General features: G+C 49.3%; 2 protein-coding genes across 6 annotated transcripts in view; one reads left to right on the top strand and one right to left on the bottom strand.

Moving 5' to 3' along the window:
* Positions 1 to 21,997, top strand: part of PPP2R1B (protein phosphatase 2 scaffold subunit Abeta) — a 53,017-nt gene that overhangs the window by 24,047 nt on the left and 6,973 nt on the right. The window contains exons 15-16 of one of the 4 annotated variants that reach the window (XM_017883240.1): positions 4,358 to 4,479; positions 15,126 to 15,276. In XM_017883240.1, coding sequence (XP_017738729.1) covers positions 4,358 to 4,479; positions 15,126 to 15,218 — 215 coding nt within the window. In that variant the 3' untranslated portion in view covers positions 15,219 to 15,276. Of the gene's footprint in view, positions 1 to 301; positions 3,092 to 4,357; positions 4,480 to 5,260; positions 5,303 to 15,125; positions 15,277 to 21,997 lie in introns of those variants that run through there. The other 3 variants (XM_017883242.1, XM_017883241.1, XM_017883243.1) reach the window with 3 other exon arrangements.
* SIK2 (salt inducible kinase 2) overlaps positions 15,267 to 21,997 on the bottom strand; it is a 134,843-nt gene continuing 128,112 nt past the window's right edge. The window contains exons 11-15 of one of the 2 annotated variants that reach the window (XM_017883239.1): positions 21,384 to 21,668; positions 21,084 to 21,247; positions 20,207 to 20,317; positions 19,421 to 19,512; positions 15,267 to 18,683 (exon numbers count right to left, since the gene is read on the bottom strand). In XM_017883239.1, the coding sequence (XP_017738728.1) occupies positions 18,050 to 18,683; positions 19,421 to 19,512; positions 20,207 to 20,317; positions 21,084 to 21,247; positions 21,384 to 21,668 (1,286 nt within the window). In that variant the 3' untranslated portion in view covers positions 15,267 to 18,049. The remainder of the gene's footprint in view (positions 18,684 to 19,420; positions 19,513 to 20,206; positions 20,318 to 21,083; positions 21,248 to 21,383; positions 21,669 to 21,997) is intronic. The other variant, XM_017883238.1, reaches the window with a different exon arrangement.

Consider the following 21,997-nt stretch of genomic DNA (forward strand, 5'->3'; position numbering starts at 1 on the left):
GTCTCTGTGATTAGAACCCTCTTGGCCCACCGTTTTCTCATAAGTGAGCAGGCTATTTTTCTTAGTTACATGTAGGACTGGGTAGGAAATACGATTCTCACTGGTAAGAACAGTTTTTTGTTTGGAATTTAACCAATTTTTAAAGTTTCACTTCTGATTAGCCTGGCCAAGTAAAGACAGTAACCACAGTGAGAAGTTGTTAGTTTGATACGTTTGGATCATTGTTATTATGCTTAATATTCACATAGATCATTCATGAACTTTCTGTACCACTAACCTGATTTTGTTTGGAATTTTCCAGTTCTTGCATTGGCATAATGAGGAGCAGGAGGGAAAAGACCTTTACTAAATTCTTATCACAGATTTCTAGTCAATGTGTTCTTAACTGGGTGGAGAAAGAATGGAAAACCTTCAAGATCTCATCCAAGCAAATGGCAACAACTTAGAAGAAATCAAATTTTAGTGACTTGATTCTTTCTAAAGATGAAATGGGATTGTTTTTTACTCGTCTTCTTTGTTAAGTCATTATTTAAGCCATTCTTACTGACCAATTCCTGACACTTGATACTTGATTGTCTCCTAATGCTTTATCCATCACCACCTGGGCTCCTGCATCCTCACTGTGGAATCAGGCCCCAGCCACATAATGTTCCAGACAAAGCCTGGAAGGATGTGGACCCAGGCTTGGAGTGGAGTGATTCTCTTGACGTTTACATATATCTCTGTGTCTCTCCATCATTCCAAAGTTAAATGTACATGTTTAGAATAACTTATTTTATAAACTCTTTGGGAGGCATGTTGAGATTTGACCATAGTGAAAGCCACATTTTCCTGAATTATGATGGTCTGCATCAGTCTCATCAGTCTCACATGAAAGGGGAATGTGGAAGCTCAGGGTTAATGTAGTGGTTATTTTGGTTTTATTTGCTCATGTCTGTATTTTGGTTTTATTTACTCATGTCTGTAGTCATGTCATTCAGAAACCTGAAGTGTGGCTGCATCTTGCTGCTAATGTGTGATGTTGACACCTAACTGAATTTGAACAGTTCACCACTGTGCCTACATTTAAAATACTTCTCTCTCTTTTCTGAAAAGCTTTATCTGTAGTGCCTTGTAATAAGCAGTATGTCTGTTTCATTGTAAGATTGCAGTTCTGTATTTTGAATGAGTCTGAGAACCACAGGGATAATACTGTACAGATTTCCTGCTCTTTACCTGGCTCTGCTTCCAGCAGTATTAACACCTGGTCCTTGCTGCATTGTGCGGTAGCTTTTCAAACTGCAGTTTTACTGCTAATGTTTTAGTATAGGTGATGCTGGAGTCTTATTTGAAGTGTTTGCTTTTCTACTTTTACAGTAAAACCTCATTAATTCTGAAATTTAAGATAATGAGTTAAGCCGAAGAGTTTACTAAGAAGCAAATTAATAGTAAGGAAGCCTATTTGAACTACTAAACAGTTTTAAAGCCCTTTTTAAAAATCACCCATTTGGGGTCGTTTGAGGTCAAGAGTTTGAGATCAGCCTGACCAACATGGTGAAACCCCGTCGCTACTAAAAATACAAAAAAGTTAGCTGGGCACACACTTGTAGTCCCAGCTACTCAGGAGGCTGAGACAGGAGAATTGCTTGAACCTGGGAGGCAGAGGTTGCAGTGAGGGAAGATCGCACCCCTGCACTTTAGCCTGGGCCATAGAGCGAGACTCCGTGTCAAAAATAAAACAAAACAAAACAAAAAACAATTTTTCACATAATCAAACTCACCCTGTCTCATGACTTTTGGTTAAGGGGTTTTCCCATAGTTTATTTTCTCTCAGTGCATCTTGCTATGCGGTTTGCTTGTTACCCTTTTGGTTTTTGAATTGTTGATTTTGTTCACAACCTCTTTTAAATACAGCAAGTCCTGTTCTGTTTAGTGAAGGCCCAAAGACTCCTCTAAGACTGTGCATTTGTTACATAAAGCCAAGTTTTACTAAATACTTTCAAATTTGTCCTACATTTGAAAAACAGAACAGAAATTGTAAATCAGAGGTTATCTGTCTGCATTTTAAACCACCAAATTACCTTACATTAAGTTTCTATTTTATGACTTCGGGCTGAGAATTAAGTATTTTCCTAAGCAAAAATCTTTTTCTGTATTCTCATTTTATTATCTTATGCTATTATTCTATAAACATTTTAATTTTGGTTTCATAGGCGTTTATTTTTTATTACCTGCAAGTTCTTCTTCATTGAATTTCATACTTGAGAGACATTTGTCTTCATGAAACAGATTTGCATTGGAACCATTGCTTTACTCTAGTTGGAAATACCATTGTTTTGGGGACAGACTTTTAAAATGCCCTTGTGTCTCCCCCTGTGGAGCCCTAAGCATTGGCTTCTCCACCCTAAAACTGAGAGAGGGAGAGTGGGCCCTGGCTTTCTCAAGCATGGGTCAGGGGGTTCAGCGGGGCCTCTGTCTTTTGTGGTGACCCCTCAGGGGTTTCATTGTTACCTTCTGAATTAAGCAAAAGAGAATTTGCTTTGGTACTCTTTGGAGGAATTGTGCTTTGGCTCATAACTTGGCCATGTTCTCCATGAATTAGTTCTCCTATTTTTTTTTTTTAAACTACCTTAAACTTAAGGGAAAATTTCTCCTATCTTGATTTCACTGGAATATAGGCTTTAGGAGCTCTGTAAGGCTGGTATTTTTGTCTGTTTTATCTTCTGTATTGCCAGTGCCTAGAACAGTATCTGGTGCACATAATAGGTGCTCAATAAAAATGTGTTCAGTGGATGAATTTCTAAAATATCCTCTGATGTGTTGTGTACATGGAACAAATCATCAAAAGAACCAGAGTGTGTCTTATTCTCCCATTGACACAAAGATTTTCCTGCTCTCAGGAAACAAGCTTTATGTGGCCCTTCTCTGGTCCCCTGGCTTAGACTACAGTTCTGTGTGGATTTGTCTGGTTGCTTGAAACGTGTTGTTTTTCATCCTTGGCAGCTTACATCAGTTGTTTGTTTGATTAGAAAAATGAAGCAGACACACACACACACACACACATACACACACACACAGACATATTACCTGTGCCGATACAAATGTCTCAGCAGCAATGGAATTCACCTTGGTGTTTCTCTACAATTTGTGTGGGGTTTACTCCTCACAGGTTTAAGAGACCAGGTCTTGTTTCTTTCTCTGTGCTACCAAGAAGATGTGAACCTGAGGATGCATCTTGTTTCATAAGAAGGAAAACAGGCGAATACGTGGTTTCTAATGAGGTCTTGTTGAAATAATGGGCTGCCCTCAGCTCACAGAAATACCACAGCTCGGCCACTGTGATGCAGAGCCCCAGGGGTCTTCGCCAGACAGCTTGTCCTGTCTCAACAGATGGCAGCCTGACCTTTGAGCTGGCTTGCCCAAGCATTCAGGTTGTTTGCGTAGACCTCTAGGGAAGCAAGCCTGTCCTTCCTGACCCGGCGGTTAACCTGGTGCACTTTTGTTCCTTTGTGAACCGTTGTGTTGTCACTAAACCGAAAGGCTGGGGCTTGCCCTTAGACGTCACATTGGCTCTGTCCCTGTGGCGACGGCAGGGCAGGGTGGCCAAACAGGTCAGGTGCTTGTCCTGTCCTCTTGCCTTTTACTTAAATTCCTCTGACTTAAAAATGGTGACACTCTTATCGTAAAGCTTCTGATTTTTCTCCACTGCTTGGATATGAAACTAGAGGGAGAGGCCCTGTTGCCCAGTGTTCTCCTGGTTTACCAGCTGAGGTGACTGCAGTCTGATGTGATGTAATTGTTTCCCTTTGATTCTCCAGTATTCCTGTTTCCATCCAGTTCCTTACTCCCCTCTTTCCTCTTCCCTCGCACGTCTCCCTCCAGTCCTCTGTACCTAGAATAGTCACACTGTCCCCTGTTTGCCTCCACGAGCCTGCTGTTTCCAGGAAATTACATAACGTTCAGTTGGGATGGAAATCTGGAGGACGAATAGAGTAATTCCTCATTGCGTCGAAAAGCCAAGTCATTTCTGTCTCCAGAGTTGTTCTCTTAAACTGATAGGAGTTCTGAAAGGAGCCAGGTCTTTCCTGTGGTTGGGGCTCTGGAGGCCATCAGTGACCAAGATGTAGGGAACAGCCAGGTGGACACCAAAAGGCCTGATGAGGTGGCGCTTTCCAGGGCCCCGAGGGAAAGTCACCTCAGCACGACCTGGACTGCCCCAGCCTTCTCTGCCCAGTGCTCCATATACTTGTCGGCTGCTGCTGTGACTTCCCAGCTCTGCTGGCACAACTGAGGGCATCCTGGCTGGGAAGCGCAGGTGGGCTTGGGAGGGATGTGCCTTGGTCAGGGACAGTTACAGCTCCACTGTCTGTGTCTCTAGTGGTGGCACAAAGGCTGAGGAAGCTAGATTTTCCTGTGAAGGACAGTGGAGAACCCAGTGTCCCTCGGGCTGACAAGAACCATTTCCCAAGACCCAGAGTGCCTGGAGAGGACACGGGGAAGGTAAGTGTCCCGGCAGCCTGGGGCCAAGTCCTGCCGTCAGGGCTGCGGACAGCCAGGGTGGCCTGGTCTGCAGGGAGCTGCCGCAGGGCAAGCCAAGAAGCAGCACCTCTCACTTTGTCCTCAGGGGAACAGTCTAATTTTAAGGGCCAGGAGTAGGTTTTTAAAGCCTGTTGCCGGCTTACTTCATTCTGGGAGTGCTTTCTGAGGGACAGGTCGCCGGCCAGAGCTGTCACTATTGTAGCTTGAGGCCCATCTCCCATCACCTCCCCGTCCGACAGCGAAGCCCATACAGAGGACACTGGTGGGGTTTGGTGAAGAATTGCTTGTAAAAAGGGGCTGTTCCCATTTTCCTCACATAATACAGAAGTGACTTGCCACAATTCCTCTCAGTTATTTCCATTCAAGATAAAAATAGTTGCAAGTTTCTCTGTAACAGCTCATGTTCTACAAGCCCCAGTGGACACCACTCTGTGTGGAAATGGTGTGAAAAGCCGTAGTTCAGCAGTCGGTGCCAGCCACTGCCCCAGGGCCATTCATTAGGAGGGCGATTTGTGACTTACAGATATATTCAGAAAAGGAGAGCAGCAGGGCTTGGCTGCCTCGTGCTGATGCCAGACTGCGTTTAGTTCATGGGGAAAAGTCTGACATTCTCACACCCACTCTAGTGGGTTCGCTTGGTGGAAATTCTATGAAGTAACATCAAAAAGGCTGCCTTTTAAGTCACATGGCTTTTCATTTTATGTGAACCGAAACCACGAAAACGTTTTCTCCTGTTGTTGAGGTCCAGAATCGCCTTCGCTCATCTTAGAATGTTCTTGCCTTCCTGAGTGGCTGCACACTTGTCCGTGGGCAGCACCGGTCGTTCCTGCAGTGGCCACCCAGTGGAAGGGCTGGGCGACGACTGTCCGGATGGATTCCCGAGTGGCCAGTCCTTGGAGTCCGTGTCCTCTTCACAGAACTGGGCTGCAGGAAGGAGAACTTGGCTGAAGGAGTGGGGGGTGACAGTTACACATTTTTTAGGCCTAAACCACAGACTTCTTTGGGAAGAAAGGGATTACATCTTCCTACAAATTCAGAGCCAACTGCTCATGCCATAAATGCGTGGTAAGACCCGATCTGAGCGTGGGTCATTGAGGTGGCCCTCCCATAGCTGACCTGCTCAGCTCTGACAGCCCAAGCTGTGCCTCCGCTAGCTGAGGAGTTACTGAGAATTAACTGTCGTTACTCGAGCCTTGGTCACTGCAGCCCCTTGTCAGGCACTTCAAATCTCATGTCATCCTCACCCACCCTAGGTGGTTAAGTGCTGTCATTATTATTCGGTCCCTCATGAATCTCCCCCAACCCCTGTCGTGTCTATTTGAGAATCTGTTTTTCCAGGAAAGGAGGCCCAGTGGTGCTAGGCCTCTGAGGCTTCAGTTCAGTTAACTCAGAAAAATCCCCCGCCCCATGACTCAGGGAGCCTTCCATGCATTTGTTTCACTTAGGGAAAATGACCCGAGGGGGAGATGGAAAGGGAATTGGCTGTTGCCAGGCAGAACCCTGTGTGTCAGGGGCCAGCAGCCAAGTGAGTGATCCAGGAAGTCATCCAATTGCAACCAGAAATTGTTCTTAACCCCTCACTGTCTAGGGTGCGTAGTGGACTTGCCAGTCTGTCCGAACGGGGTGAGAGTGAGCGCCTTGCTCTTGAGAGCCCCGGGAACCATCAGTTCTCAGCCACCCTCAGGGCCCTCAGGGAGCCATTGGACATTCCAGGGGCTGGGCCCATCACTTGAAGAGAAAATGGAAGGGGCGAGAGCCAGTCTCCCTTGGTGAAGGGCACCTCCTTGGCACCCTTGAAGTCTGTGGCGGTGCCTGTGTGTTGGATGTCACGTGTGTCCCCCAGGCAGGATCTGCCAGGGAGCAGCGTGGGTCACCTCCCACCCACACCGTGCTGCCCCGGGTCTGCACGGCGGCTCGCTCCCGGACAGGACGCAGGGTGCTCCCTGATGAAGCTGCTGGCAGGCCTTGTCAGGCGAGGGTTAACAGGGGATTTGTTTATTGAATCACGAAGTAGCTGTCACATGATTTTAATCAAAACACCATTTCCCTGACAACAGTGATGTCAGTCTTGTTATTGCAGGAAGGAGCAGCTGTGAGGGACATTCAGTCTCCGTGCCGAGCCCAGGTTTGGAGACTAAAATCAAGGGAAGCATCCATAAATAATGGCTACAGACATTGCCTGACTGCGTCCACCCTCCTCCTCTTCCTTTTCTCTGCAGACAGTCTGTCCTGTACACACACTGACCTGAGACCAGCCCCTGTACCGCGTCTCAGCTAACACCATCTTCTGCCTTCCATGCGCCTTCTACTTGTTTCTGGTTTTTCCTGCCTTCCTTATTTTCCCCAAACTCAGAGAGTCCCTTGGACCCTGAGGGTCTCTGACTTGTGCCTTTTGACCTGTGTCTCTTCTCTGGATCGAATTAGCTCCTGCTGGTGAACCAGGCTGTTCTGGGCCTGAGGCCGGAGCCATTCCGCAGCTCAGGAACCTTGCTTGTCCTAGAGCCAGCCTCTAGCATTAGGGGAGGGCTGCGTGTCCCTGTCCCTCCCAGAGAGTTAGGCTGGCAGGGCCTTCACGCTGCCCTGGGGATCTCAAGGGCAGCTCTGAGGAGCTCCGCTGGGGGTGCCTGAAGGGGAGGAGCTCCTTAAGGGCCAACCTCTTGGCCAGCAGATTGGTTCTCCTGAACCCAGAAAGACTACAGGAGGTGTGAGTCCAGTCAAACTGAGGACTGATGACAAAGACCAAAGCCCAGGGATGCTGGATCCCATCCCCAGTGGCCTCCAGCTAAGGGAATTGGACCTTGAAGTCCATGGGGAAGTCAGACACAGGCCGGTGACAGGGCCCACGGGAGCAGGTCTTTAGGCTGACCTCCGGTCAGCGCCCTCTCCACTGTGGGGCCTGGGGACAGCCATCTGCACAAAAAGACCCCCAGGCCTTCCAAGTCTCCACACTGGAGGTTGACCTGAAAATTGGAGATAAAAAAGTCCTCCTACCTGTGACAGAGATTCTCAGGGATGTTCTTATGTTTGTGGTACCCATAGCTGATGCTGCCTAGAACTCATTTCCCAAAATTCAGAAATCCTGGGGCAGAGTTCCCAGTTCTCAGCCTGGAGCAGATGCTCAGAACAGCGCAACCACACTTAAGCCAGTGAAGACAGAGCTCACAGGCAAGAAACAGCCATTTTCTGTACCTAGTGTTGGGGCAGGCAAGAGTTAAAAGACAAGCAGAGTGGAACTCTGTGACAGCCCTCCAGGGGAGTGGGGGTCTGCCGGGCAGTGCCATGCCAGGCTGCATTTGCCCCTCGCAGTAAACCTAGGGGTGAAGCCAGCCAGCCTGTGCTCCAAGTTACCACTGGAGACACCACCCTTTACAATGATTTGCCTGGGTTAGTGGCAGGGCTGAGAGGGCGCCAGGGGCTGAGGCCTCTGTCAGAGGTTCTTTGCTGCCTTCCGGACTGTCCCTGTCTGGAGGGTGGCCAGGTGGCGGCTCCCGGGCTGGGTGGGAGCTGGGCCCCGCTCTCCCAGGCTTGCTCCGTGCCCAGCCCTCCTTGCCTGGCCCTCTCATCCCTAGTTCCCTCCTACTGCCTGCCTGCCCTTTGGCCCTCACTTTGCTGGCACAGGGGAGCTGCTAAGCATTCGGGCTCTGTAGTGACTGGAAGGCAGTTCTGGCGGATCCCAGACGGAAGAGACAGGCAAGGCTGTGCACTCTGGGCGCTGTGTGTGGCTCACTTGGAGGAAAGGCCTTGGTGGGCTTTTCCTCCATTCCACTGTGTCCCACCCCCAACTATGTGGGTGGCCCTGGGGTGACAGTGAACAGACTCCTCAGGGTCCAAGTTGTCAGTCAGCCCCACTTTGGGCATCTCACTTTTGGGGGGTGAGGAGCTGGAGCCAGAGCTGTGCCAGCCGACCTGAGGAGAGAGTGACTCAGTTCTCCCTTTCAGAAGCGCAATCCCTAATGCCTCATTTTCCTCTGGGCCCACATTTTCTGAACTTTCTGCTCATCCAGCTTTTGGGGGCTCGGCTCCCGGGGAAGTCCGCTTCCCTTGCTGCTGCTCCCTCCTGTCTCCTCCCTCGCAGACACCGTGCTGGCTCTTCGGAGGCTCAGCCCGGCTCATGCTTTCCCTGGGCTTGGAATCGCTCTCTGCCAATTTCAGAGCAGCTCTGAGTCAGTCCACCCTAGGAAATCCCCCCAGAAATGCGGACAAAGGGAGGCAGCAGCAGGAAGGCTTGCTGGAAAGAACAGCGGCAGAGGCGCCTGGCAAGCTCTCTGCCCTGCCTGCCCTTGGTTTGGCCTGAGTGATTTGTGGGCACAGCTTCATACCTAGGGGGAGACAGGTGTGCCAGTGGCACCTGTGTCTGAGGGAGGGCCCAGCCCCTTCCCTTCGCTTCAGTCAGGACCCACATCTGCCTCCTAAGGGACATTGTCCAGGATGATTCCTGGCGATAATCCATCGCTCAAGGGCTGCTCAGCTTTTGAAATCACTGGCGGGGCTGAAATGAGAAGGGCAGAGCCCTCAGCCCCCAGGGCAGAGCAGCCGTGTTCTGTGCAGGTGACATTTCCTTTGTAGCCACGTAGCACCCAGGATTTAGTACACAAGCCCAGAACTTCCTCCCATGGTGCCTGTGGGCTGCTAGCGAGCAGGAGGCTCCCTGTCACCTGGATCCACCCAGGGAGGGATTAGAACCCCTCAGTAGGGAGGGTCCCTGTGATCTTTGTTTTTTGAGACGAAGTCTTGCCCTCTCGCTCAGGCTGGAGTGCAGTGGTGCGATCTCGGCTCACTGCAACCTCCGCCTCCCAGGTTCAAGCGATTCTCCTGCCTCAGTCTACAGAGTAGCTGGGATTACAGGCGCCCACCACCACGCCTGGCTAATTTTTATATTTTTAGTGGAGACGGGGTTTCACCATGTTAGCCAGGCTGGTCTTGAACTCTTGACCTCTGGTGATCCACCTGCCTCTGCCTCCCAAAGTGTTGGAATTACAGGCCTGAGCCACAGCGCCTGGCCAAGAACTTTAACTCTGAGAGAGCAGGGGCTGGGCCAGGGGTTCCTAACTTTGGTCCCTGGTTGGGAAGGGGCTTCAGGGGGCCCAGGAACCAACTCCTGTCCTGAAATTCTGTCTGAAGTTCTGGGTCTGTGTATATGCTCTTTGGGAAGAGTCCATAGCTTGCATGTCAAGGGGATCTGTGAGCCCTCAATTTAAGATCTAGTGGGGGAGAAAGCAGCTGCTTGCCAGGAACAGAACCTTGGGTCCTGTTCCCACCTCTCCTGCGTCATGATGAAGGACTTGGGAAATGCAAGCACTGCTGGCTGGTTCCATCCACCGGGCAGAGACCCTGGGTTTGGGGTGCAGGCCTCCCTGCCGCTCTCCTTCCCCACCCTGCTGGAGCCTTCGACTCACAAAGGCCGCAGAACCGAAGGGTGTCCTGGGGAGTGCAGGGTTGGGGCCTGGCTGGCCACTCGTCTGTTATTTTGCCTGCGTCCTGGGGCACTGGAGTTGTTTTTGGCAACACAGAATAAGAATGATGGAGAAATCTGGTGGGAAAGGGAAAACATTGTTACTGAAATTTAGTGCTTTCCTTAAAAAAGAAATGAAACTCAGCAATACTGAAATTTTGGGTAGCCAAGGGGTAACCGCCAGTGTAAGGCAGAACTGAGCTGTTGTCACCAGTCGGGCAGCAGTGGACGTTGGTGGAGGGGGCTCCGCTCCTTCCAGCCTCTGCCATTGTGGGCCCTGCCGACTGCACCTTCCGAATGCTACCCAGAGGCCAGCAGCTCACCCCGCAGGGAGGGAACTGACTCGGTTCTATAGCATGGGCTCAATTGGAATGGTTTGAGTGAAACCAAATTTCAGTCGAGATCCTGCTGCCAGCAAGCTGGATATAACAGTGGCCTTTCACTCAGGGCCTGGCACTGAAACAGGTCTAGGACGCAGGAGAGCAGCTTGGCACATGGTGTCTCCAGCACCCTGAGGGCGCGGAGCTGGGCCTCCAAAGGGTGCCCGCCCCTGTGAGGGAGTGCACTGTGTGAGCGCGCGTGCAGTGTCGAGGCCTTTGGCAGACCCCCAGAGAAGATGTGACATCGTGACTAAATAGCAATGTCTTTTGCCTGGCAGCTCGCAGCACCTCCCCTCCCATTTCCAGCCCCTGCCCTGCAGCTGCCTGTCCTCGGAGAGCCCCCTGCATCTGCCTTCCCTTCTCCTACTGCGGGATGAGGCCCTTGCCCAGACTACCTGGGCCAAGGGGCTTTGCCCTGGAACTCTGAGAATCGAGGAGCAGTAATTAAGCAGTGCCCAGCGGGGCCCTGTCCTTGTGCAGGCTGCGGTTAGCAGTGCTTCCGTCAGCGATCTGCAGCGGCTAACGTGTACTCAGGCGATTCAGAGCAAGGTATTATTTACCCTGCTGACGTCAATGAGAACATATTATCCACTGTCCTTTTCTGCAGCCTGAAGTGAGCACCAGAACTCAGAGAACACAGCCACCTTCCCTACTCTAAAAATTCCACCCAAGGCCCGATGAGGCAAAAGCCCTATCGCATTAACCTGACATTCACACCACCCGGGCTCTTAGAAAACAAGTTGTTTTTATTTTAATTCAAGAGGGTTGGAAACATAAAAACAGTACATTTTCCTTGCAGAAAATTACCCCATTTAAATTACCATTTGGTACAAAGATTATTTATTACACTGCATTTTAGGCGATTTTCTAACATTGAGTGACAAGTTATACTTTTGATTTTTTTTTAAATTGGAGCTATTATGATTTGCACTCATAATACCAAAGCTATTGAACTCACCGATTTTTTCTTAGTAATTAAAAAAAAAGCACACAGAAAAAAATAACTACAGTTAGATTAACTTTATCAAAAGTAACTCTTTCAGACCAAACATCCAGCAAAACCACCCACCTCCCTTCAGATATAAGCAAATAATCTTGCCCTTTCTACAAAGTGCAAATATCTCTGTATCCCTTTTATTTCTCAAACTGCAGTCCCCGAAGTGAAGCAAACCTTTCTCTCTGCTTCTTTCCCCTTCAGAGATTTTGGTGAAGGCAGGTTTCTCTTACCACCCATGGTGGAAGGGTCTCACCACTTGAATTTCCTTGACTGAGCAAATCTTCAGCAGACAGACACCACAGAGCCAGCAGCAGCCCGTTATCTGCACTGGGGAATGCGACATTATTCCATCTGGGGTCATATGTTTCCAGGATGTTGTTTTGTACTTCTATTTTTAAAGCTCCCCTCTACCCACCCACTTTGCCTCTGAAAAGACAGAGTATTAAGTCAAAGTCTGTTATTACTTTTTTAATCCTAAAAGTAATAAGCACTTCTATTTGATGGGGCTTGACTGTAAGGAAATGTCACGCCCCTCGAGACAAAGGCTGAGTTCATGACGGTTCCTGGGGTGGAATCTGCTGGCCTGCAATGGTGGCCTGATGCCATGTAGTGCGGTCCCTTGGCAAATGAGTAGGGGGGTGTCCTGTAGGAAACTGCTGTATTGTAACTTGGAAAAACTAAGCGTCTTTGAGGTGAGCCTAAACTTCTGCAGTTAACTGGATGCTGAAAGGCAGGTGGGTCTGCGGGGTCTTTGTCTCCCTCAGCCTGGTTCAGTGCATGGCCACCTGGACAGCTGCCCTGTCACCTGAAAGCGGCCTCTCCCCCAAAGCCAGGCGGCTGTCGAGTGGAGAATAAGGTTGTGGGAACAATGTCACATTCACCCTGTGCTTGACCAAAATGGGGGCTTTGTTTATACAGCTGTTTGCTTAAGAAAAGAGTCAGATGCTACTGAAGAAAGAGAGGGGAACGAGAGGGCTTCTTCCAGAGCAAGAAGCCAGAGAACCAAAACCAGAAGCCAGTCAGCCCAAGCACTTGTCCCAGCTCCTCCTGTCACCAGCTGTGATCTCAGAGAAGTCACAAACTTCCAGAGCTTTGGTTTCTTCAGCTGTGAAAAAAATAAGGACAGTATCTCCCCAACTAATTTCATAGAATTGTTGTGAGGATGAGAAGAGAGTACTTGTGAAAGTGCTTGGTAAAACTAATGTACAGGCTGGGCACGGTGGCTCAAGCCTGTAATCCCAGCACTTTGGGAGGCCGAGACGGGTGGATCACGAGGTCAGGAGATCAAGACCATCCTGGCTAACACAGTGAAACCCCGTCTCTACTTAAAAAATACAAAAAACTAGCCGGGCGAGGTGGCGGGCGCCTGTAGTCCCAGCTACTCGGGAGGCTGAGGCAGGAGAATGGCGTAAACCCGGGAGGCGGAGCTTGCAGTGAGCTGAGATCCGGCCACTGTGCTCTAGCCTGGGCGACAGAGCGAGACTCTGTCTCAAAAAAAAAAAAAAAAAACTAATGTACAAATATAAGCTATTGCTCCCTTGTGGGCGGGCAAGCGCAGTATCTGGGCAGAACCCATCAAAGCTCTCCCTGGGTGGGTCTGTGGGCAGTGCTGCCTGGTTCTCTATCAGTGCCCCAGTGTGTGCCCGAATCTGCTGATAGGTTGAAACCTGCCTGGAGAAGATGTGGACGTAAGGTGGGGGTGCACCTAGGATGGCTGCTAGTCTTCTAGAATCAGCCAGGCTACCTTAATTAGGACAAAAATGGTAAAATAGGAATGTGAGAGGCTACTGGGAGGTGAGAGGCTCCACTGCCTTCGTTCACTCGCCACCAAGGGCCAGACAAGGACTCTGACATTACTGGTGCTTCAGACCATGCTGTGGAACCTGTCAGAAGGGAGAACAGAAACTTTAAGAAAAGCTCTTTGTCCAGTTTAGAAACAAAGGCAGATGATACTGCTCTTGTCTTTTTTTTTTGAGGTGGAGTCTCGCTCTGTCACCCAGGCTGGAGTGCAGTGGCGCGATCTCGGCTCACTGCAAGCTCCACCTCCCAGGTTCACCCCATTCTCCTGCCTCAGCCTCCGCGTAGCTGGGTCTACAGGCGCCCGCCACCGCCCCCGGCAAATTTTTTTGTATTTTAGTAGAGACAGAGTTTCACCTACTACTACTAATCGACTTCATCTACTACTGCACCCGGCCGATACTGCTCTTGTCTTTTGTACATCGCTCTGAAGATAAGTTCCATAAAAAATTCCAGGTCGGGTGCGGTGACTCACGCTTGTAATCCCATCACTTCGGGAGGTCAAGGTGGGTGGATCACCTGAGGTCAGGAGTTCCAGACCAGCCTGGACATAGTGAAACCCCATCTCTACTAAAAATACACAAACTAGCTGGATGCGGTGGCACACACCTGTAGTCCCAGCTACTAGGGAGGCTGAGGCAGGAGAATTGCTTGAACCCACGAGGTGGAGGTTGCAGTGAGCTGAAATCACACTACTGCACTCTAGCCTGGGCGACAGAGCAAGACTCTGTCTCAAAAAAAATAAATAAATAAATTCCAGAAGCAACAAAATGATCAAAGATCCCTGCCTGTACAATGATTCCAACTTACAAGCCTCCCTGTTCTCCAATTTTCACCGTTGATGTTTAGGCACAGAGAGACCGAGTGGCTTGGTGGCTTCCCAGAGGCAGCAGGGGCAAGCCAGTTTAGGAGTTCAAGTGTAGCATGTCAGCCCCAGCACGGGGGTCAGCCATGGTTCACAGGGACCGATTCTGTGAAATGACACACTGCATATTGTCTCTATAGGAGGTCAAATGGGAAAAAGTTATCTGGAGTGTGAATTTTCTTTAAACCAATAGGGAGCTTAAGTGTGACTGTTGCTACAGGTTTTAAAATGTAATACAAACATATTTATGAACCTGGGGCTTGACTAGAGGCTGGCGGACCCCAAAAAGGAGCGCCGCTCACTCACCCTGTCCTTGCATCCTCAACCGCCTGCATGTCTCCAGAGGCTGTTTGGTGCCTACACGCCTGGGACCCTGACCAACTGTGACTCCAGGCTGCTGCTTGTCACCTTGCCTTAGTTTCTGGCTGATCACCTGATCACTGGAGCTGGGAATATCCCCCCCGCATCTAACCCGTGGGCAGAATTCTGCGAGCGTTTCCCTGCCTTTAGGACTGATGATGACACTCGGTGTGTGGGTGGAGGTGGGGGAGTCGGTCAGTTTTACGATGAGTCCCTTCTGCTGGAGCCTTCGGTCCATGGGAAAGGGTAGGGGGCAGGGGAGAGGCTGATACTCCTACGGGGTCCCCCCTTGCTCCCCATCAAAACACAGACACCCCCGCCATTACTCCAGCGCCAGAGTTGGGAAGGGGCACAAGAGACAAGGGCTGGCTTCAGTCCTGGGCTCCTGTACGTCCCAGCCTGACTCCAGCACATGGTTTCAACACGGGGAGTTCTTGATATTTGAGGAGGAAAGGGCCACTGACTTTTTCTTTCCTAGGAGGCAAAAGTGGATAGAGGAGAGAAGGGGTTTGCTCAGATGGGCACGAACAGTCCCTGAGCCCCATCCCCACTCCCCTGCTGGGCCCTGACGCTCTCCCACCCAGGGATTCTCCAGGGGGTTGGTGTAGAGAACTGTCGGCCTCCTTCTATTCCCATGGTGGCAGAGGGCAGTACAGGCAGAGGTGGCAAGGGGGCAGCTGGGGACGGTCGGTGTCACTGGGAATGTGAAAGTGGGCCCTCTCTTCCCGTTGGGCTAACATGCTGTTTGCCTTACAGGGACCAGTGTATCAGTTGCATGGAGATACTAGAGACACACTTGCCCAGCTGGAAATTGCAGAGCTAGTGCATTTCTCCCAAAGCAGAGACTAATACCCCGGATTAAAAAAAAAGAACATAAAAAATAAAGTACCACACATATTGCACTTTTTGCCGAATGAAATTTTTACCTCATGTTTATCTCACCAAAGTCTCTTCAGAGGAGCCTGGTTTACAGGGTGATGAAGCTGATGATGATGATACAGTAGTGTACACACTGCTAATGTGAAACAGACTGGAAAGCAAGTCAGTACTTCAGAGAAGCCCCAAAGAAAAAGAGCGATTCTAAGCCTTCTTAGTGTTACATTAGTGTTGATGAAGAGAAAACTGCCTAGAAGCTTCCACGGGTCACTAGTTAGGGACAGAGCAGCACAGGTGACCAGACGGGGCTGAGCAAACACCTGACTGACCAACAGAACCATTCTCTTCAGCAGCTTACATTGCAGTCAATACAGAGGGTTATGGAATTTATTGATTTCTGCTTGAAATAAACAAGATAAGCAAATAGGAGCTTACAACACAGGTCCCAGTAGGAGGGGTCATGCTCTGCATCAGGCTGGTGTCCACACCGCTGCCGTGTCTGACGGCTCCTGATAGGCCTGGCTGTCGCAGGGCACAGCTCGATTTCTCTCTGGCTCCTTAACCTTCCAGTAGCCTCTCTGCAGTCCCTCATCGGCTGGCCTAACCGTCCTGCCATAGCTCCCAGGTCTCCTGGGCTAAGCAGCTCATGGCATTTTTGGGGGGCAGGAGTTTATGTCGATCTGTAACTACACCATTCCTGCAGTTCTGAAATGAGCGGCCCCCATTTTCAATCTGGAAGGCATTTTAATATCACAAATATTGTAGCACTTCTGTAGTATATTTTGGGAAAACGTCTTCCTTCAGTCTAAACAAATCAAGCCCCATTTTGTAACTGGCTATTTTGCAAAGACTCAAAACAGATTAGAGATCTTAATGAAATGATCTCTTAAATGAAATGATGTTCTTTATTTCACGAAATCATCAATCTTAAGCACGAGCAGGAATAAACAACTCCCAGAAGGAGCTGCATTCATTCTTCCTGGATTTTCACTGTGTTATTAAATCACAAAAATGACAGTCCCCACACTGCCCTTTCCCACTGACACCGAGTCCAACCCCGAGCACAGTGCCTCAGCGAAGTGTCCTGGCACCATGGTGAGCTGGCGACCAGGCAGTCAGTCTCTGGCCAGCAACAGAGACTGCTCGAGTTACTGAAGTTGGTAGGAGCTGGGCTCACACGGCCAGAATGGAACCCTCTAGACTTTCCACACTTCACCTGCCTGGACACTAACTACAAAGAGGAAAGGCAACTTAAAGGTGTTTTCTAGATGCAGCATCAGTTAGTCCCTCTCCTTGTGCTTTAAGGAAGATGCTTTGTGCTTAACACATTCATCTGCTGATGGGACAAGCCATTCTAAAGGGCAGAAATGGTCATCTTTAGAATTAACACTGAATTTGTAACACCTGGATGTTAACTGTCCAAATGACAAATTATCCATAATTTCTAGGGATACAGTTAGCTAGCTGTAACATCTAATTTTTACTTACTTTGATGACTGGATTGTAAGTGTTGGTTAAGTTTTATTAGTAATATAATGTGTCTGGCAGATGATCTGCTTAAATGGTTAACACATCTGTGGTTCTTTGAGTATTGCTGTAATACTTGAACATTTCATTACAAGTCAAAACTTTAAGGAAATTAAGAATGCTGATTCCCACATGGTGGAAAACAAACTCTGAAGTGACTTTGGATTTAGCATTGACATAAATGGAAACTGTTGGTTTCTACAGAAAAGAAAGAATTAAAGCATGATCTGGGGGAAAGGCACAGCACTACCACTTCACATGGGATGTAAAAGTTCATTTTTCGTGTCCTTAAAATCTCTAAGCCCTATATGAAACTGTCCAAATATACAAAGCTCAATAAACTACTAGCAACATATAGTATAAGGTCAAAGTAGTTATTACATCGGAAAAGAGACAACAGGTACCCTGGAGACCGACTGCCCCCAAGCCAGCAGTGTCCACGAGAGACTGCAGGAAAAGCCTGTCTTCCCTGGCCCAGGGCTGGTGCTCTTGATGTGTTCTTGAGTTTCTTGCCCCGTCTCCACCGTGGCGGGTCTCCTGTCAGTTCCACGTGTGACACCTTTGGAGTCCTGAGTATATTCTGACACTCGGCAACCCAGGGCACCTTCTGAAGGGGTATGTCACCTGCTCCCGAATGGAGATGAAGGTGGTCTCTGGGGTCAGTACCAGCTGTTATTTAGTGGCCCCTGAAACAGAGCTCACGCCCCACTGCTTTGTGATGGCCTTGGGGGACAACTTGCATCAGCAGCTAAGAACTTAGGATTCAATGACAAAGCACAGCCTTCCTTTATTTCCTGTGCATCCGATTTCCTGATGTCGTCTTGATTTGCCTTGTAGCCATATGTGGTTGCTCGGCTTCAGTGAAAAATATATTGCCTTTTTTTCCCCATATATATGCAATAGCACACACCTTTTCTGCTTCCACCAAGGTTGCCCTTGATAATAAAAGGATGTAATCCTGCATAAGACCTGGGTCTGAACGTCTTCTTAGGAACACATTTGTCAGTGCCGCCCTCGAGAGCTTGCTCCACTCGACCTAAGGGCAGGAGCCTCAGCTACAACTATATTCCAGCGCTTGCCACAGGAAACTCTGTGGCGGGGCAGGACCAGGAGGAAGCAACATCCACCCCAGCCAGGCCCTCTGATTCCAGTTGGGTGACTTGATTTCTCCCCGTCAGGGAGAGGGCAAAAAAATAAGCTTTAAATTTAAAAGGCTGGAATAACAATAGGAACATACACTCTTCCTTCACCTGACCCACCCAATTCCTGTGCTGAGACTAATTCACCAGGACATACCCGTTGTGTTGTGGATCCACAGCGTCTAGCATTTCACAATCAAAGAGTCCAGGCAGCTCGGAGAGGGCTAGTGGGTCGTAGCTGGAGGGGGCCTCTTGCAGTCCTGGGTTTCTGGGACAGTCTGGCCCCGTCAGGTCACTCTGCTGGGCTACATCCACAGGATGCTGACAGGGAGCGGGATAGTCTGACGCAGGGGAAGCAGCGCGCGGCAGCTCACAAGTCTGGTAGGAGAACTGTAAGGGGGCTGCGGCAGCTCCTGGCTGTCGTGGTGGTGGAGGTGGTGGTGGCGGTGGCGGCTGCTGCTGCTGTAGCTGCGTGGGCAGAGGAGGAGCAGCTCGGGGGCCGGAAGTGGAGGGCAGGGGCTGAAGCTGCATCTCCTGGTACTGGCTGAGGAAAGGGCTGTATTGCATCTGCTCAGAGGAAGGCTCCAGGACTGGGCTCAGGGGCTGGGTCAGGCTGAATGGTGGGGCCTGCTGAGAAGGCGGTGCAGTCTCCTGGCGGGGAAGGGGCAGCTGCTGACTTGGCTGTGGGTAGGAGCTCTCTGCTATCTGCATCTGATTAAAATATGCCTGCAGTTGAGATTGCTTGTGGAGAAAGAGTCGCTTCTGCTGGAGCCTACATTGGTAATATCAAAGGAAAGAATTTTAAATCTTCTCAAGTGATGGCAATTTTAATGTAAATGCAATACCAGTCAGTAGCTTCAGTCCTCTACTTGAGTCTCTCTTTCTCATGTCAGCAAAAACAAGTGGGACTGGGGACCGATTGTGTTGGTTCTCTTCAACCTAATCTCGTTTTTTGCCCCCCAGTTCTGATGATCCTTCAGTGCTAACGTGAGCAGGAATGCATTTTCTCTGACTCCGAGTTTTCCTCTTTATACAATGAGAGGATGATTTCCCTTATGAAGAGGCTAGAAGAAGAGACACCTTGGCCTCTGCAGGTGTCTGCAGTTGATGGATTGATTAAGGTAGCTCTACCTTGACCAAGCTGCTTCTACTAGTGAGGCCAGTGGGCACACATGCTAGTAAGGGAGGACAGAAGGCTCCTGTGCCGCCTACCCCACCTCCATGCTTTGGGCAACTGACTGTGAAAGCTTGGAGCTAGTCATACCCAAAAGAGGAAACGCTAGAAGAAAAGGAAAACAAAGTGCGCCGTAGGGCTGCCAGTGCCTGACAGGACCATCCTCCATGGATACTGAGATATCCTCTTAGTAATCATGCTCAGAGGGCCTGTGGCACATGCAGAAAACCTATTTTCCTAGTAATGGTGAACGTGAGAGGGAAAGGATAACACATTCAGTGTTCTCAAGGCTTCCAGAAAGGAAGCAACTTCTTTGGCCAAAGCCCCCTTCTCACCTGTGTTCCTGCAGCTGCTGCTCAAGGCTCCGCGGTGGTTCTTTGCAATAAAGCTGACAGGTGTTCTGTGCCTTTGACAGAAGGCTGGGCTTCTGGAAGAGCAGAAAAACAACACATGACAATGTGCTAGGATGCAGTCATCAGATGTGCTTCTGCCTGCAGGATGAATCCCACTGTATCCTACAGAATCCACATGGGGTGAGGGGACTGACATTTGCTCCCGCAGACCCTGAAAGAGCATCGGGCCAGCAGGCCTGGCCCATCTCTGCCCTCACCTACTTCCGTTTTCCACTCCATTTCCCAAAGTCCACTAGGACTGTGAGCTCATGGACATTAAGAAGTAATGAGAAAGGTGGAGTTAGATCTCCACCGCTGAATGAATGAGTCATCCTTTATGGGATCGGTGCTTTATCACTTTTTAAGATTTTTATGCACCAACAGGGAAAGTCCATGTAGACATTCTGCAGACTTAAGATTTTCATTTTATTTATTACTCATTAAGAGGAGTATAGTTAGAAACAAAGAAGCCAGGTCTCCCGTTCCTACCCCTCAGTGACATATCCTTTTCTGGGGCCTGAGGACAAAGCCTTTCCCACCACCAACACAGAGCATAAAGCTGAAACTGAACACCTTTCTAGAAACTGCAAGTACAGAGTCAAAGCTACTTGCCTATAAGGAATCAAGCAGCTACCCTAAATAAATGCCAGGCAAAACACGTTTCTGCTTCGCAGAAGGACACATTCTGGATGAGCAGAGTGAGGTGGACTCGCAAGGAGAAGGACCCACCTGGAGTCTGTGCTGTAGGTACTGGGTCTCCAGGCTCTGCCGTGGAGACAGCTGGGGATGCACGCTGGCAGGGAGAGTGGAGACGCTTTCCTGCTGTGGAGAAACTTCCTCCTGAGGAGCAAGGGGTGGAAACAATTTTCACCAATTCCCCATGGGGAAAACAACTCAGTTCTTAGCTGAAGCACCTTTGCAAATGTCCAAAAGGAATTCCAACTCCATTAAGACTTACTAATACTCAAAGCTTTTATGGAGCCAGTAGGCTGAGGGCTCCTTACTCTGCAGAACATTTATGCATGTATTATCTCTACTTAACAACTACCTAGTCAGTACTAGAGCAAAGGCTCTTGGTGTTGCCAGGAGGCCATGGCCTTCACATGGCCCTTGAACTATAATCCTCTTGGGTGCACTGAAAATAGGCTCAAAAAAAAAAATCGGATAAGTAGCATTATTTATTGTATTTTTAGTATGAATAATCTACTTGTAATATTTACTAAAGTGATACCACATCAAAAGTAGTGGTGAGAAGCTTCTCATTTGGGTGCAGTTCATTATTCTTCATTTGTGCATGTGTGGCGCGGAGGAAGAGGAGTTCAAGGGTGACTGTAAGAGGTCACTCATCTATTCTCTGCCTTGTGAGCCAAAAACAGCTTAAGAGTCTCCAGGCCTCTATCTGGTATTGATCACTTGGAAGCAGTGTGGATGGGTTGAACCCGTCAGTGGCAGGTGGCAGCAACAAGGCAAAGAAGCTGTGGGTTTTCCCAAAGAACCTGTTTGCTCCAGGACTGGAGGAAATCCTCTAAGTGAAAATGACCATCTTCAGGACCAACTCACACCTCATCCTCACACAGCCATTGAGGGAAGGGCCCAAGGTACCCACCTGAGGGCAGCTGCTAGTAAGGTCCTGGAGCTGAGGAGCCGCCGGCGCCAGGTTAGGGTCCGCTTCTGGTCCTATTTGTTCATACAGCAACTGCACTTTGTTCAACTCTAGAATTCCTTTGGTTCTAGCCAGATTCTGAAGATGTTGTCTAAATGCTACAATTCCTGAAAGAAAGCACCAAGACCAAACAGTTTAACTAAAATACGAGGCCTTTTGGTGACCACAGGTGATCACACTAACATGGCAAGAAACCGCCCTCCTATGACGCGAGTTTCAAAAGGCAGAGGAGGAAGTGCTCACCCTGGGTGAGGGAGGTATCCGATGCTCTGCGGCCCTCTCTGAAGCTCACTGGAGACCTGTTATGGACCTCTCGTTTCTGGGAGCTCAGAGCCTGCATGGCCGGGTTGGTAGGTCTCAGGCTTATGAAGGGAGATGTCATGCGGGGTGAGGGCTGATTGGCTAACATGATGTCCTTAAGGGAAGGGTTGTCCTCCAGAAAGTTCAGGTCCCTCTGAACAGACCCCATATCATACTCAGAGTCCACACTGTCAAGGGAGGGGCTGTCATTCATGGAGAAAATTTTCCCTTTAAGAGAAAACAGAACAGATAAAACCAACAGCAATAGCATCTTCTTGGAACATAGGGTACAAAGCATAACCAGCTTGAGTCTTGACAGCTACCATGTCCTTAATCTCCAATCAAAACATCTTTTCAGATGTTTACTTTTTACTGGCCAATTTAGTCATCTTCAAGTTTAGTGGAGAACACGCTCCAGAAGTGGCATCTGTAAGATCATAGCCAGTCCAAAAGAGCCAGAGTCCCGGCCGGGCGCGGTGGCTCAAGCCTGTAATCCCAGCACTTTGGGAGGCCGAGACGGGCGGATCACGAGGTCAGGAGATCGAGACCATCCTGGC

This window comes from Rhinopithecus bieti, unplaced genomic scaffold (genome assembly GCF_001698545.2).
Source record: "Rhinopithecus bieti isolate Rb0 unplaced genomic scaffold, ASM169854v2 scaffold_11964, whole genome shotgun sequence".
Lineage (NCBI taxonomy): Eukaryota > Metazoa > Chordata > Mammalia > Primates > Cercopithecidae > Rhinopithecus > Rhinopithecus bieti.